At 35.1% G+C, this 14,085-nt stretch overlaps 1 protein-coding gene across 7 annotated transcripts in view; it reads left to right on the top strand.

The window, feature by feature from the left end:
* Window positions 1–14,085, top strand: part of TRAK1 (trafficking kinesin protein 1) — a 495,341-nt gene that overhangs the window by 310,330 nt on the left and 170,926 nt on the right. For 2 of the 7 annotated variants that reach the window (XM_060683687.2, XM_060683685.2), the window contains exon 1: window positions 3,888–4,150. The exons of the other annotated variants lie outside the window; for them this stretch is intronic. In XM_060683687.2, coding sequence (XP_060539670.1) covers window positions 4,048–4,150 — 103 coding nt within the window. In that variant the 5' untranslated portion in view covers window positions 3,888–4,047. Of the gene's footprint in view, window positions 1–3,887; window positions 4,151–14,085 lie in introns of those variants that run through there. 7 annotated transcript variants of the gene reach the window in all.

Here is a 14,085-nt window from a genome sequence, read left to right as displayed (position 1 = left end):
AAATTATTTGGTTTATTATTATTGGTAAATATAATTAATTGATTTGTAAGAAATTGGATTGCATGGAAATAATTGGAATATTCATGTTCATATTGATTAATATACAAAAAAGATAGTTTTATAACTAATTGATTTATATTAAAATGTTGAATTTGTATTAAACAACTGTATTACATAATTACATAATTAAACAATGTGAGGATGGATATAAAAATAGATGACAATGGAAAGGGGTATAATATAGAATAGAAGGGAAAAATTGAATTTGATTAAGATTAGAGATGAGGATGAAGGGTAATATTGGTTTTTTTTAAAAAATAGATGAGGAATAAATATGGCAAAAAGGAAATATAGAAATTGTAAATTTAATTGAAGTGACTAAACACTGTTTAAATTTGTGAACCGGCCAAATACTCTGTTCAAAGAAAATAAATTGTATGTTTGTATGTGTGTTTCTAATTACTGCTATTTATTCATATTTGTTCTCTTTTATTCTTTAAAGTTTAACCATTCATTCTTTATCTTAATATCTTTATATTTGTTTGGGGTTGGCTTTCTTCCCTTTCATCTTTTTTATTGTACAGCAATCTTTCTCCTCAAACCTACCACCTCTCTCTTTTCTTTCCTTCTTACTTTCTCTTCCCCCCCTCTTCTTCTCCTCCCTACTTCCTCTTCCTTTCTCCTTCTCCTCTCTTCCTCCCCCTCTTACCCTCACTCCTACTCTAATTTCCCTTCCCTTCCTTCATCCCTCTCTATTGCTGTATCCTTTTATGCATATGGACTACTCAGAGGGCTGAAAAAGTTATTTTTGACTGGTCCTCGCACTTTTGACCAGTCATCGAACTTACGACTGTCTTCACATTTTATGTTTTTTGCCCTATCTTATCACCATGGTGAAGAGAAGCAGTTGTGAAATGAATGACATGGTTGTTAAGGATGCTGCATGGGCATAAATGTGAGGATGGTCATAAGTGCGAGGACCTGTCAGAAATGACTTTTTTCAGCCCTCTGGTTAGTCCTTTTGTGCATATGGACTACTCAGAGGGCTGAAAAAGTTATTTTTGATTGATCCTCGCACTTTTGTCCAGTCCTCAAACTTACGACTGTCCTCACATTTTACATTTTTGCCCTATCTTGTCATCATGGTGAAGAGAAGCAGTTGTGAAATGAGTGACATGGTTGTTAAGAATGCTGCACGGGCATAAATGTGAGGATGGTCATAAGTGTGAGGACCAGTCAAAAGTGCGAGGACCTGTCAGAAATGATTTTTTCAGCCCTCTGGTTAGTCCTTTTGTGCATATGGACTACTCAGAGGGCTGAAAAAGTTATTTTTGACTGGTCCTCACACTTTTGACCAGTCCTCGAACTTACGACTGTCCTCACATTTTACGTTTTTGCCCTATCTTGTCACCATGGTGAAGAGAAGCAGTTGTGAAATGAGTGACATGGTTGTTAAGAATACTGCACGGGCATAAATGTGAGGATGGTCATAAGTGTGAGGACCAGTCAAAAGTATGAGGACCTGTCAGAAATGACTTTTCAGCCCTCTGAGTAGTCCCTATACACATAGCCATGGCCACCCGATCACATGACCAGCTAGCCACGCCCACCCAGTCACATGGCCTCCAAGCCACGCCCACACAATAAGTCACGCCCACAATGGTGTCCTTCTTACCAATGTTAAAATCTGTTCACCTTACCCTATACACATAGCCATGGCCACCCGGTCACATGACCGGCTAGCCACGCCCACCCAGTCACATGACCAGCTAGCCATGCCCACAAAATAAGCCACGCCCACAATGTCCCTCTTTACCAATGTTAAAATCTGGTCACCTTACTTTTGAATGTAAATTTAGCTATGTCACTGAGAATTGCATTATTGCTGCTGGCGGAAAACAGGATATAAATGAAACAAAAAGGAATTGATTGTAAATTTGATAATGGCAGCTAGATTAGTGATGGCTAAATATTGGGGACGAAATTGGGATATTCAAAGAAATGAGTGGTGTAATGAAATTTGGAGTATGGCAATAAATGATAAATTAACAACAGAAATTAAATTTAAAAAAGGAACGATCAAAGCAAACAATTATAATGAAATATGGGGGGATTTTATAAAATCAGTGTTGGTGGAAGGCAAAGGGAATAAACCTGCTCAAGAATATATGTTGTTTTGGAAGGGATAAGGGCAGAATTAGAATATATTGTATATCTTTTAGTTGTTATAGAAGAAGAAATATAAGGGGAAAATGGTCTCCCGGGGTGGGGGTGCACTGTAATATTTGTATTTTTCCTCTTTTTTCTTGTATTTAGATGTATATGTACTGTATTTGTATTGTTTGTATTATTTGTACTTAAAATTAAAAAAAAAATTAATTTAAAAAAATATTGCTTGGCTTTCTTGTGAATGAAAACAGAATAGAATGTTAAATAAATTAAATAAGACATTTGCATCCAAGTTTGTCATTGTTTAGTTAGGGTAAGTGTTCAAAATTAGAACAAACATCAGTGATTATATTAATTTTCTGGTAAAGAGATATACCCAGACTTCATGCAACTTTAACAATAAATAATAGCTTAAGCCTGGGAAGAAAAAGGATTAAGTATTGACCATCTAACCAACAGTATAAGAAATCAAGCAAAGTGAGAAAAACAGAAAAGTATTACTTTGTTTATGGAGGCTTATTGAGTGACTATATCTCTGTGGAATTTAGTAACTGACACAGAGCAGTGAGGAATGGTTGCAGTCAGAGGAGGTTGTGCCATCCTGGAAATGAAAGGCAAAACAGAAGGAAGGAAGAAAAAGTACATGAAGTCATAACATAGTACATAGTAACATAGGGTTGGTAGTCTTCAACCATCTCAACTTCAGACACATACATATACAGTTTTTGTCACGAAGTGTGTAGCCCCTAAACCATTTGTATCTGTAAATATGTTTTATAATGGAAGCAGATTAATAATGAATAAAGTTATGTAAAAGGTTACTCTAGATCAGTTATCAAAGTTGTCTTTACTCAAAGAGAGAGATCTTTGATCTGACATGAATGTAACCACCATACATAGCTTTTTAAAACAATAATGGTTTTTCCTAGGCACTCCCCTGGGACCTCCAAAATACCATTTTGGAGTCAAATCCAAAAAAATGCAAAAGCCTAGGACTGATTCTAAAGTATGTCTGACTATCTTTTGGATGAAAATTTTTCCATTATCTATAATAAAAAAAAAACTCAGACAGGTTTATAATAGACATAAACAGTATGTTTTTTTAAATAGGGTACTGATAAATCCTAATTAACTCTGAATTTTCAATCGGAATATATGATGGAAAAAAGTGGTAAGGTAAGGTGTTAAGGCAAAAAGAGTATATTAATTTATTACTGGGTTCCTAGTTTGAAAATTTATAGCAAACATTCATAACCAATCTTCTCAGCCTATGAATAAACCTGAAATAGTACATCATACTCAATTCCCAAATTTCACATTTTTCTGGTTCCAGTTGTTTCCGTCTGTTAGCAACCAGTACTATAAAGATTATGCAATAGATTGCAAAAATAATTTCACTGCCTCACTTCAAGGTGTAGCATTCTTTGTACCTGTGTTTACTTCCTGGTACAGTTGCTATGAAACCTATAGGAAACTACCATTTTTGTTTAGAGTAGGGAGGATTATAATTATTTAAAATTTAAATTTAAATAAAATCTGCTTTAAAGGGACAGAAATTTTAAGTGTTCAATTTTATTATGAGAGACATTCAAAGAAAGAGGATTGTAATTTGGTGCTATTTATATTATATGGATAACCTCTAGTATTGAATAAATATTCTTATAATCTTCCTCCTCCCCTATTTTTCTGTATTTTACCCCATCTTTCATGATGATCATAGCATGCAGGTTATCCAGCCATACCAGTTGAAGAATGTTAAACAAGAAGATTGATTTCTTTTGTATGGAAATCTCATTTGGTTTGTACTGTAGATACTGGAATGTTTACCCATTTTTGAGCATTATTTTACAAGATCTTACTTAATGATGATTTTTAGCAATGTCACTGAAAGAATCTATGTATGAACATGAAAGCTTTGAATCCAGTTGTAACAATGAATGTAAACTCAGAAGTTATAAGGACCTTGATTTCTTGGAAGAAGGTATTTTTCCTTGTCTATTAAATATTTTCATAAAAATGTATAAAAATCAGTTGTGTGGTAGTAACACACTATTGAAAGATAGTGGTTTTAATGCTTTTGCATAGTAAATTTGAATAATATTTTCAGGTTTCTTTATTTGGTAACTTGCTTTTAAAAGTTCATTCTATCAGTGAAATGCTGTTTTCTTCTCTTACAATACAGGATTAATGTCAGATGTAAGAAAAATATTTATAATTTATATAGATATATTTAGTGCTAATAGAAAAAATGTCAAAAAGGACCAAAAGCATTGTAATAACCAGCTGCTGTATTCTTTATAGTTTCTTGAGATGCAGAAGAAAAAAGAGAAATAAGGGTCTATAGAAACATAACAGAAGGCTTTTTCCCTTGAGATGATGCAAAATGAGATGGAAGTTATATTCTTCTTAGAATACATTTTTAGTAAGCTCTAATCATTTTGTTTTTGTTGCTTTCCAGCAAAGATATAACAAAAATATGACATGCCCAGTGATATTTCCATAGCAATATTCTAAGTTGCCATCAGATTTTTTTTTTATTGCAAAAGTTTTACAATTACATTTTCACCCCTTTTTCCCCCCCCCCGCCTCCCCCCCAGACTTCCCTATAATATACTCATACTCATAAAAAACCCTTAATATAACACTTATATATAAACTTGAACCCCTCCCTCCCCTGTATAATTTTTTTCTTTACCTCATTACATTAAAATATTTCCAATACATTATTTTCAAATAAAAGCTATTTGATACTTTCTAGTTTGATATTTGTTCTGAACATATTCTATCCACTTTTTCCATTCCCATTCATAAGTCTCTTGTGAACAATCTTTTAAATATGCTGAAATCTTCGCCATCTCTGCAAAACTGGCCATCTTCAAAATCCATTCCTCGATAGTGGGCAAAGCTTCATTCTTCCAGTATTTACCTATCAACAATCTTGCTGCTGTTATCATATACAATATCAATTTTGTTTCACCCAATGTAAAACCCTTAACTATACCCAATAAAAACAGTTGTGGAGAAAATTGAATTTTTTTCTTCAAAACATTCTGCATGACCCACCAAATTTTTATCCAAAAAGCCTTAACTTTCCTACAGGTCCACCAAACATGATAATACGTAGCATCCAAACATTCACATCTCCAACATTTTGGCTGAACATTAGGGTACATACATGACAACTTTTTGGGATCTAAATGCCATCTATAAAACATTTTATAGAAATTTTCCCTCAGGTTCTGCGACTGTGTAAATTTAACATTCTGAACCCAAATTTTTTCCCATGTTTCCAACATCACTGGTTCTTCAAAATTTTGTGCCCACTTAATCATACAATCTTTAACTAATTCAGTTTCTGAGTCCCTTTCTAGCAAAACATTATAAAGCCTTTTGATATGCATTGGACCTTTCTCTCTTATATGTCTAACCAATTCTTCCTCATGCAACATAATACCAGTTTTTTGGTCCTCTTTCCATCTCAATTGTAATTGATTATATTGTAACCAAGTTAAATTAATCCCTTCGTCCAACAGTGTCTGCAATGTCTTCAGCTGCCATCTGCCCGCATCTGTAAAAAGAACCTCTTTGTATAAAAACCCCCCGAGTGACATTATATTTGTATTCCACAAAGTATGACCAAGATCCAGCCATAGCGGTATTTTATAATCCCATTTGAGTCGATACTTCTTCCAAACTCTCATCAAAGAGTCTCTAAGTATATGACTTTTAAATACTTTATCAACTTTGTCATCATAAAATAAGTAAGCATGCCATCAGATTTTTTTAAAGAGCTATTCTTGAAAGGTTTTTGCCTTTGTGCCTACATAATTAACACTGCAAAAGGAGATAATTAAATTCTGTAATGCATAACTGTTTCAGCAAATAACCATTCTGTGGCAGAATTGTTTCCCCAGCTAAAACAAAATAATGACTTGAAATGAACTGCAAAATTTAACTAATTAAGGAACATTAAAACAACTTTCTAAAGAACTATAATTTGTTTTTGTAATAGCATAGTTTTTAAATAAATAAATAAATAAATAGTTTTTAAAAAAGTTATTCCATAGTCTTAATTGCTGTGGTTGGAAATCAATAACTGATAAATTTTAAAAAATCTGAACCCCCTTTTTTCAGTAAAGTTATTTGCAGTTTTTGCTTTGTCTTTCTTGTATCTAGTAAATCAGGTCCCTTTCTGATATGTATTAATTTCAACTGATGACTGAGATGAATGTTATCTTCCTTGCATATTCTCATGGATTTTTGGTACTTCTTTAAGCTTTGATTGTGCTTTCAGTTCAGTTTGGAAAGATCTGAAGAGTATGCTGCTGGAAGACTCTTGTTCTTTTTCTTTTTGTTCCCCATCTTGTTAATTTCATAGCTAATGTTTTCTTCCTATAATTCTTGTAGGGTTTTTTTCCTATTTCTGCAGATTAGGTTTCTCCTCTTCCCCTATGATTGGTGTCTCCCTAATTTGTGTGGATAGGCTGTTATTACTACATAAAACTTCAGTCTTGGAGGTTGAATGTGTTTGATTCTATATGATAAAATAGAGCTTCTTATGTTTTTGGAAAGAACTTCATTGGTCTTACAGGAAAGAGAGGGCACATTTTAAAAAAGGGGAAATTGGAATTCTAAATTGTCAGGGCTACAGCTTTCCCACCTCTATGAACAAACAAACAAATAAATGCAAAGCTGAGAGAGAAGAAAATAACTCAAACTGGACAAATTGGCTTGCAATTTGTAATTATGAAAATTAACAAATTATGTGAGAGGCCATTAAAATACTTTAAAACAGAATTACTTTAAAACTTTAAAACAGAAAGACAGATAGTCCTTAGTTCAGTCATTGATACCCTCTTACAAATATATTTGGTTAGTATGTCATATTTTAAAGCAACTTTAACCTGATGTATCTCTAATTGGTTTGATAGAGACCTTGTTGGCAAACCCATGCTTTTAAGCCTTAAAGCAGGGGTCCTCACACTTTTTAAACAGGGGGCCAATTCACGGTCCCTCAGACTGTTGGGAGGGGTGGACTGGGGCGGGCAGGTGTGGCTAGGAGGTCATGTGACTAGGTGGGCATGCCCAATTTTGCAGTCCAATTAAATTTTAATCTGTTTTGCTCCTGGGGTGTTTTATTTGCTTTTGTTTGCATGTTGCTCTTTTAGTTGACTTTTTTTTACTAGATTGTTTTTTCAGTTGTTTAGTCTAGTGCTTCAGTTCAGGAAACTCAGTTTTGCAGCAATTCTTCTCAGCCCCAAGGAGCTTACAGTCAACAACTCGCTCGCTCGCTCGCTCTCTTTCTCTCTCTCTCTCTCTCTCTCTCTCTCTCTCTCTCTCTCTCTCTCTCTCTTTCTGTGTCTTGTCTCTCTTTCTCTCCCTCTTCCTCCCTCCCTCCCTCCCTCCCTCCCTCTCTCTCTCTCTCTGTCTATCTTCTGGAGGCAGGGAGGTAAAAAATGGGGCATGCGGATGCCCAGGGAGGCCTCTGTATGCCCTGTTTTTGGCCTGCAGAGTGCTACTGGAGGTGGGGGAGGCCAAAAACAGGCCCGTGATTGGCCTCCCCCACCTCCAGAAGCATTCTGCAGGCCAAAAAAATTAGCCTTACCTTCCAGTTCCAGCCCATGGGGCTTGCGAAGGTAAGTCCTGCATTCAGCTGAAGGGTGGGGTGGCAGCCTCATGGTTCTGCATGGGCTGGATTAATGGCTTCAGCAGGCCGTATGCGGCCCACTGGCCGTAGTTTGAGGACCCCTGCCTTAAAGTCTTTGATATTACATTTAGCATAAGTCTATTGAAATCTCTCTTCTCCTTTTTTTGCCTACTAATGTTTTGGTATTAAAATAATGTTTGGTTCCTAATCTAACAAAAAAGTTTTTGTTGAATAGAGCATATTTCTTCCATACACTGCAAATTTTTCCTCATTGACTTGTCAAAGAATCCAAAGAGCCACAAATGAAATTTCTGCCTGTGATAGACAGATCTAATATATAAACTGAAGTGTATAATGGTTGATACAAGACATTTTTTGGGCCTAAATGGCTTATGCACCTTAGAATCCTGCCCATCTTCCATGTTGGAATGGCTGTTGGTATTGCCAGAGCAGGTAACCATGTTATCTTCCTAGAAAGAAACCAATAGACAGTAGGTACAAATAGTCCTTGATTTACAACTGATTGATTAATAAGTGTTTAATGTTACAGCAGACAAGAGCTACTTATGACCCATTTTTGGATTTACGACAACCAGCGCCCCCCTCCCCCCCCACCAACATGTGATCACATTTTGAGTATTTGGAACTAACTCACTTTTGTGGATATTTGGAGCATCTTGCAGTCACATGAAAGCAATTTGTGGGGAGGTTTTGCCACTTTCAGCATTTACTTCTGGTTTTCAGTAAAAATGCCTGTTGGGAAAAGCAGCTTCACTTAACAGTTGCTTTGTTCACTTAATGATTATGGTGTTTGCTTAATGACCATAATAAAAAATGGTCATAAATTTGAATTGGTCATGTGATACTTCAACATGATTGCAATGGCTTACGACCGTAATTCTGGGCTCAATTATGGTTATAAGCCAAGGGCTACCTATATTGGCTATAAATTAATTGGCTATTAAATGCTACATATCATCATAGCTAAATCAGTAAAACATTTAAGTACCTTCGTTAAGCAAAAATCGAAGTAAAAACCAGATTACTCTGAAATCATGGGAACAGATGTTAGTCAACAATTACAGTAGTTTTCAATGTACAACCATTTTCTCAGCAGCTTAATCATCTTTGTTACTCTTCTCTGCACTCTTTCTAGAGTTTCAACATCTTTTTTACATTGTGGTGACCAGAAATGGATGCAGTATTCCAAGTTTGGCCTTACTAATACACTTATATATGTGTGTATTAACACTTCACATGATCTTGATTCTATCTCTTTGTTAATGCAGCCTAGAACTGGGTTGGCTTTTTTGGCAGCTATAGCACACTGCTGGTTCATATTTAAGTGATTGTCCACTAGGACTCCAAGATCCCGCTCATAGTTACTACTAATAAGCGAGGTACCACATATACTGTACCTGTGCATCTTGTTTTTCTTGCCTAAATATAGAACCTTACTTTTTTACCATTGAATTTCATTTTCTTAGATAGCGTCCATGTATCAAGATCCTTCTGTACCTTAAGCCTATCTTCTGGAGTGTTAGCTATTCCTGCCAGCTTGGTGTCATCTGCAAATTGGATGAGTTCCCCATCTATCCCCTCGTCCAAGTCATTGATGAAGATGTTGAAGAGTACTGGGCCTAAAACAGAGCCTTGGGGTACTCCACTGCATACTTCCCTCCATGTAGATGCAATTCCATTGAGGACTACACATTGAGTGTGATTGGTCAGCCAGTTACGAATCCATCTGGTGGTGATGTTGTCTAACCCACATTTTTCTATTTTATCTAGTAGTAGATTATGGTCTACTTTATCAAATGCCTTACTGAAGTCCAACTAAATTATACCGACAGCATTCCTCTGGTCCACTAATTTTGTGACTTTGTCAAAGAATGCATGGTCATGTGATTTATATTAGATGCTTGACAATTGGTTCATATTTATGACAATTGCAGTGTCCTGGGGTCATGTGATCACCTTTTGTGATTTTTCTGACAAGCAAAATCAATGGGGGAATCAGATTCACAGACTGTTTTTAATTTAACAACCGCAGTGATTTACTTAACAAATGTGGCAAGAAAAGTCATAAAATGGGGCAAAACTCATTTAACAAATTTCTCACTTAGCAACATAAATTTTGGGCTTGGGTTCAATCGGAAGCGTCGTGGCAAGACAGTCGGGGAATTAGCAGGCTCTGATGAGTTTCGCAAAAACCCTGACTGACAAACTGCCACCGAGGGGTCTTCAGACCGGAACCGTCCTGTAGGGGGTGGGGATAAAGGAGAGGCACCTTGGAAGACCAAGAGGAACAGGCAAGTTCCTCAAAGGTCAGAGGAAACTCTCTATGACTTGGCGGTGGGGGGGCGGCAGCCATTGTGGTTGTCACGAAGCTGGGGCAACCGGACTAAGCATTGAGCAGGAGTGGTGAATGGAACCGAGTTTTTTGAAGCCGGGTGAGTGACAGCCAATCCACAGGTGAAACAACAATAAGGAAAAAAAATTTAAACTTAAAGACCCCAGTGCTAAAACGGTGGCTAATGAGCACGGGGGGAAGAAAAGAAGATCTTGAAGCGTAATCTTAAAGGGACAAAAATCCGAGTATAAAATTGACTTTTGAAAAAAATTATTTGGAAAATAATCTGGAAAATTTTAAAAACTAGAGAAATTACCCCAAGATTGGTTAAAGGATCGGAAAGAAATAAATAGATCCTTTTTTTTTCCTTTTGTTTTTGAATCTTAAGAAAAACAAAAGAGAATGGACAATAAGCCCTATAACAGAAGTGTTATATAAACAAAAGAAAAAGGGAAAAAAGAAATGAAAAGAACTGTTTAAATTCGGACTGAACTATAAAACTGATTTGATATCTTTAAAGCTAAAAAAAAAAGAGAAGCTAGTTAAGATTGTTAATGTAGATTGAAATAAAATGGATACTTGTTAGACAATTGGAAATTGTGGATTGAGAGAGACACCTTCAGGAGTAAAAAGAAACATTGCAACTTGGTCTTTGTTTTGGAAAATTGTGAACTTTACAGATAATAGCCGTGAGAACTTTTGGGGAGGATTTCTTTGTCTGCAAGCGGCTTGACTTTGGGGAGGGGAAGAATACAATGGAACTTTTAAAATTGGAATAATACTAACTCACAAAGAATAAAATGGCTCAGGAAATTAGAGAAATGATTAAATTGATGTATTTGTCATGGAAAATGGAAATAAGAGAAATAACTACAATGCTACAAGGAGGATTAAAATCTGAGGACACAAAAATTGAGATAGAGCATACGCAAGCGGACAAGGAAATAAAGACGGAAAAGCAAGACACAGAGGCTGAAAATAAAGAAGATAAAGACAATGCGATTAAATATGAAAGAGTAACTGAACATGTGGATAGCAATAATAAAAAGGAGGTTTTTAGAGATTACATTGGGATTAACAATGAAAATAATAAAGAGGATGGAAGGAGACAAATAAGGAAAGAAGGGGGGAACAGAAAGAATATAAGAACTTAAATGATTACACTGGGATTTACAGTGAAAAGATAAAAAAGAGAGAAAAGGGGTGGAAAATAACAGGAAATATAGGGCAAAATAGAAGAATCCAGGACTTTGAAACACAAAATGATAATACTGGGATAAACAGTGGGCTAAACAATGGTGAAATTAAAAAAAGAGAAAAGAGAGGAGGAACAATGGGAAATATAGAGCAAAACAGGAGAGATCAGGATTTTAAAACACAAAAAGAAAAAAGGGGGAAGAAAAAGGTAAAATAAAAAGGAAAAGAAATGAAATGAAAGAGGAATATGATGTATATAACTAGAATTGAAATATGAATTGTGATAAGAAATAATTTAAATCATATGGTGAAAATGAATTGAAAAATAATTGGAATAATAATTGAAATATTTTTAATGGTTAATGGTGGTGTGTGTAGAAACGATTAAGTGATTTGGAACAATATATGGGGAAAGCTATATGATTGGAGGATAAATAGCTAGAATATTTTTAAATTTAATTAAGGAAACTAATAAATGAAATATAATTGCATATCGTGGTGAAAGTAGAAATGATTAAGATCATTTCATGGTTTGAAGGAACATACGGGGAAAATTATTTGAGGTATGAAAATGGAATGAATTGGAATATCCATGTTTACAATTTTTTTCTCTTCTTGTTTGAATATATAAATGACAAAAATATCTACATAATGAATTGATTTATATTAAAATGTTGGACTGTATTATTTAAGGAAATGTATGTCATAAAATAAGTGGGTTTACTATTACTATAAGAATTGAATAACTGTAACACCACAAAATTAATTAATTTGATGATGGATATAAAAATAGATGATAATGGGAAGGGGTTTAATATACAATAGAAGGGGAAAATGGAATTTGGTTAAAATTGGAGGTGAAAATGAAGGATAATATTGGTAAAAATAGATGAAAATAAATATTATGGCAAAAAAAGGAGATATAGAAATTGTAATTTTAGTTGAAAGGACTAAAAACTGTTTAAATTTGTTAATTGGCCAAATACTCTGTTCAGCAAAAATGCATTGTATGTTTGTGTGTGTGTGTTTGTATATAAATTAAAAAAACTTTTTATAAAAAAAAATTGGGGGGCTCAATTGTGGTCATAAGTCGAAGACTACCTATACTTTCATCTACTTAATCTCTCCAAACCCAAATTAGTATCCTTTCAACTACCTCAAGTGTGATTTCTTTCCCACATGTAATGTTTTTTTAATAATTCAATGTCCAGACATCATTTCTTGCTATCTGTTCTCTAAGTTAGTGGTCACCAACCAGTGGTCCATGGACCACTGGTAGTCTGTGAGAAAATTTTTGTGGTCTGCAGAAAAATTATTTGCAGTTTTTATATTGCACTAAATACTATTTATCTTTTTTTAAAAAAATCATATTAGTGGATTTAAAATTATGAATTTAGTGGTCCCTGAGATCCGAAAGGTTGGTGATCCCTGCTCTTAAGTACTTGTTTTTATACAAAATCTTAGACCAAAAAGAAAAGTAGCAGTTCTGTCTAGAGGAGCAATGCAAGAGAAGCAAATGGCAGAAATATGTTCTTAACTATTTCTATATACAGTGCATTCAGAAAGTATGCAGACCGCCTTCACTTTTGTCTATTTTGTTGGGCTGCAGCTTGATTCTTTGGTTGTTGAAATTCATTTTTTTCTCATTAATCTACATTCAGTACTCCATAATGACAAACTGAAAACAGAATTTTAGAAAGCTCTGTAAATTTATTAAAAAGAAAAAAACTGAAATATCACATTGACATAAGTATTCAGACCCTTTGGAACAACATTTAGCTGAACTAGAGCTAAATTTAGCTCTAGTGCCTCCCATTTCTCTTCATCGTTGCTGACATGTTTCTATACCTTGAATGGAGTCGACCTGTGGTAAATTAAATTGATTGGACATGATTTGGAAAGGAACACACCTTTTTATAGAAGGCGTCACAGCTGAGTGCATTGTTGTGACCTAGATCCAAGTAGTTATTACCAGACACAATCAGTCCTAAACAAACATATTTTATTAGAACAGCTGAGAATTACTTCATTCTCAGCTTAGTCCAAATCAAGTCCTTCAGAAAAAGTCCTTCGGCCTTATCACAAATCTTTCTCTTCTTTGGCACCCTGCCAAAGGCTTTTCTTGGCAAAGCCCCATGAAGTTCAGAAACAAGAGATGCCGACAAGAAACAAATGGAGCAACGTTGCTTTCCTACAAAGAGCCCAAGAACCGTTGCTGCTTTTTTAAGCCTTATGGGAGGGGCCTATCATCTGGCCTTACTCCCAAGTCGTCCTTTTTGCTTTAGCTGCTCTTGCCTTCTGGCAGCTCTTCACATGCGTGCACTAGGAACAGGCTTGTTAGGATATGGTTTGAGCCTAACAAGTTGTCCAGGCAATATATGTATTCTGTGATTTTAATCTGAAAATGTATTATGTGACTTTAAAGTTTTCCTGCTGATTCATTGTAATGCTGAGTCATGCTGTAATTAGTTGTGAACGTATTTAAGGAAGGTACTGTAACGTATTCAGTTGATGATAAGCTACCATAGTGTGTGGAGTTGCAACCATTGTGCTATCATCGGTTGGATGGATCTGCTACCATCGTGGTTTGTGAACCAGAGTGAGTTTGTTATTCTAACCAACTACTGTTTGTGTGGTAAGAAGATATCTGTATTACTGGACTGATTTAACTGGCAAAGACTTGGATTGATTTAAAGACTATGAGATTGTTTTTCCACTA

This window comes from Pantherophis guttatus, chromosome 4 (genome assembly GCF_059756535.1).
Source record: "Pantherophis guttatus breed Tessera chromosome 4, ASM5975653v1, whole genome shotgun sequence".
NCBI classification, from domain to species: domain Eukaryota; kingdom Metazoa; phylum Chordata; class Lepidosauria; order Squamata; family Colubridae; genus Pantherophis; species Pantherophis guttatus.
This window is presented reverse-complemented; position numbering and strand designations above follow the sequence as displayed.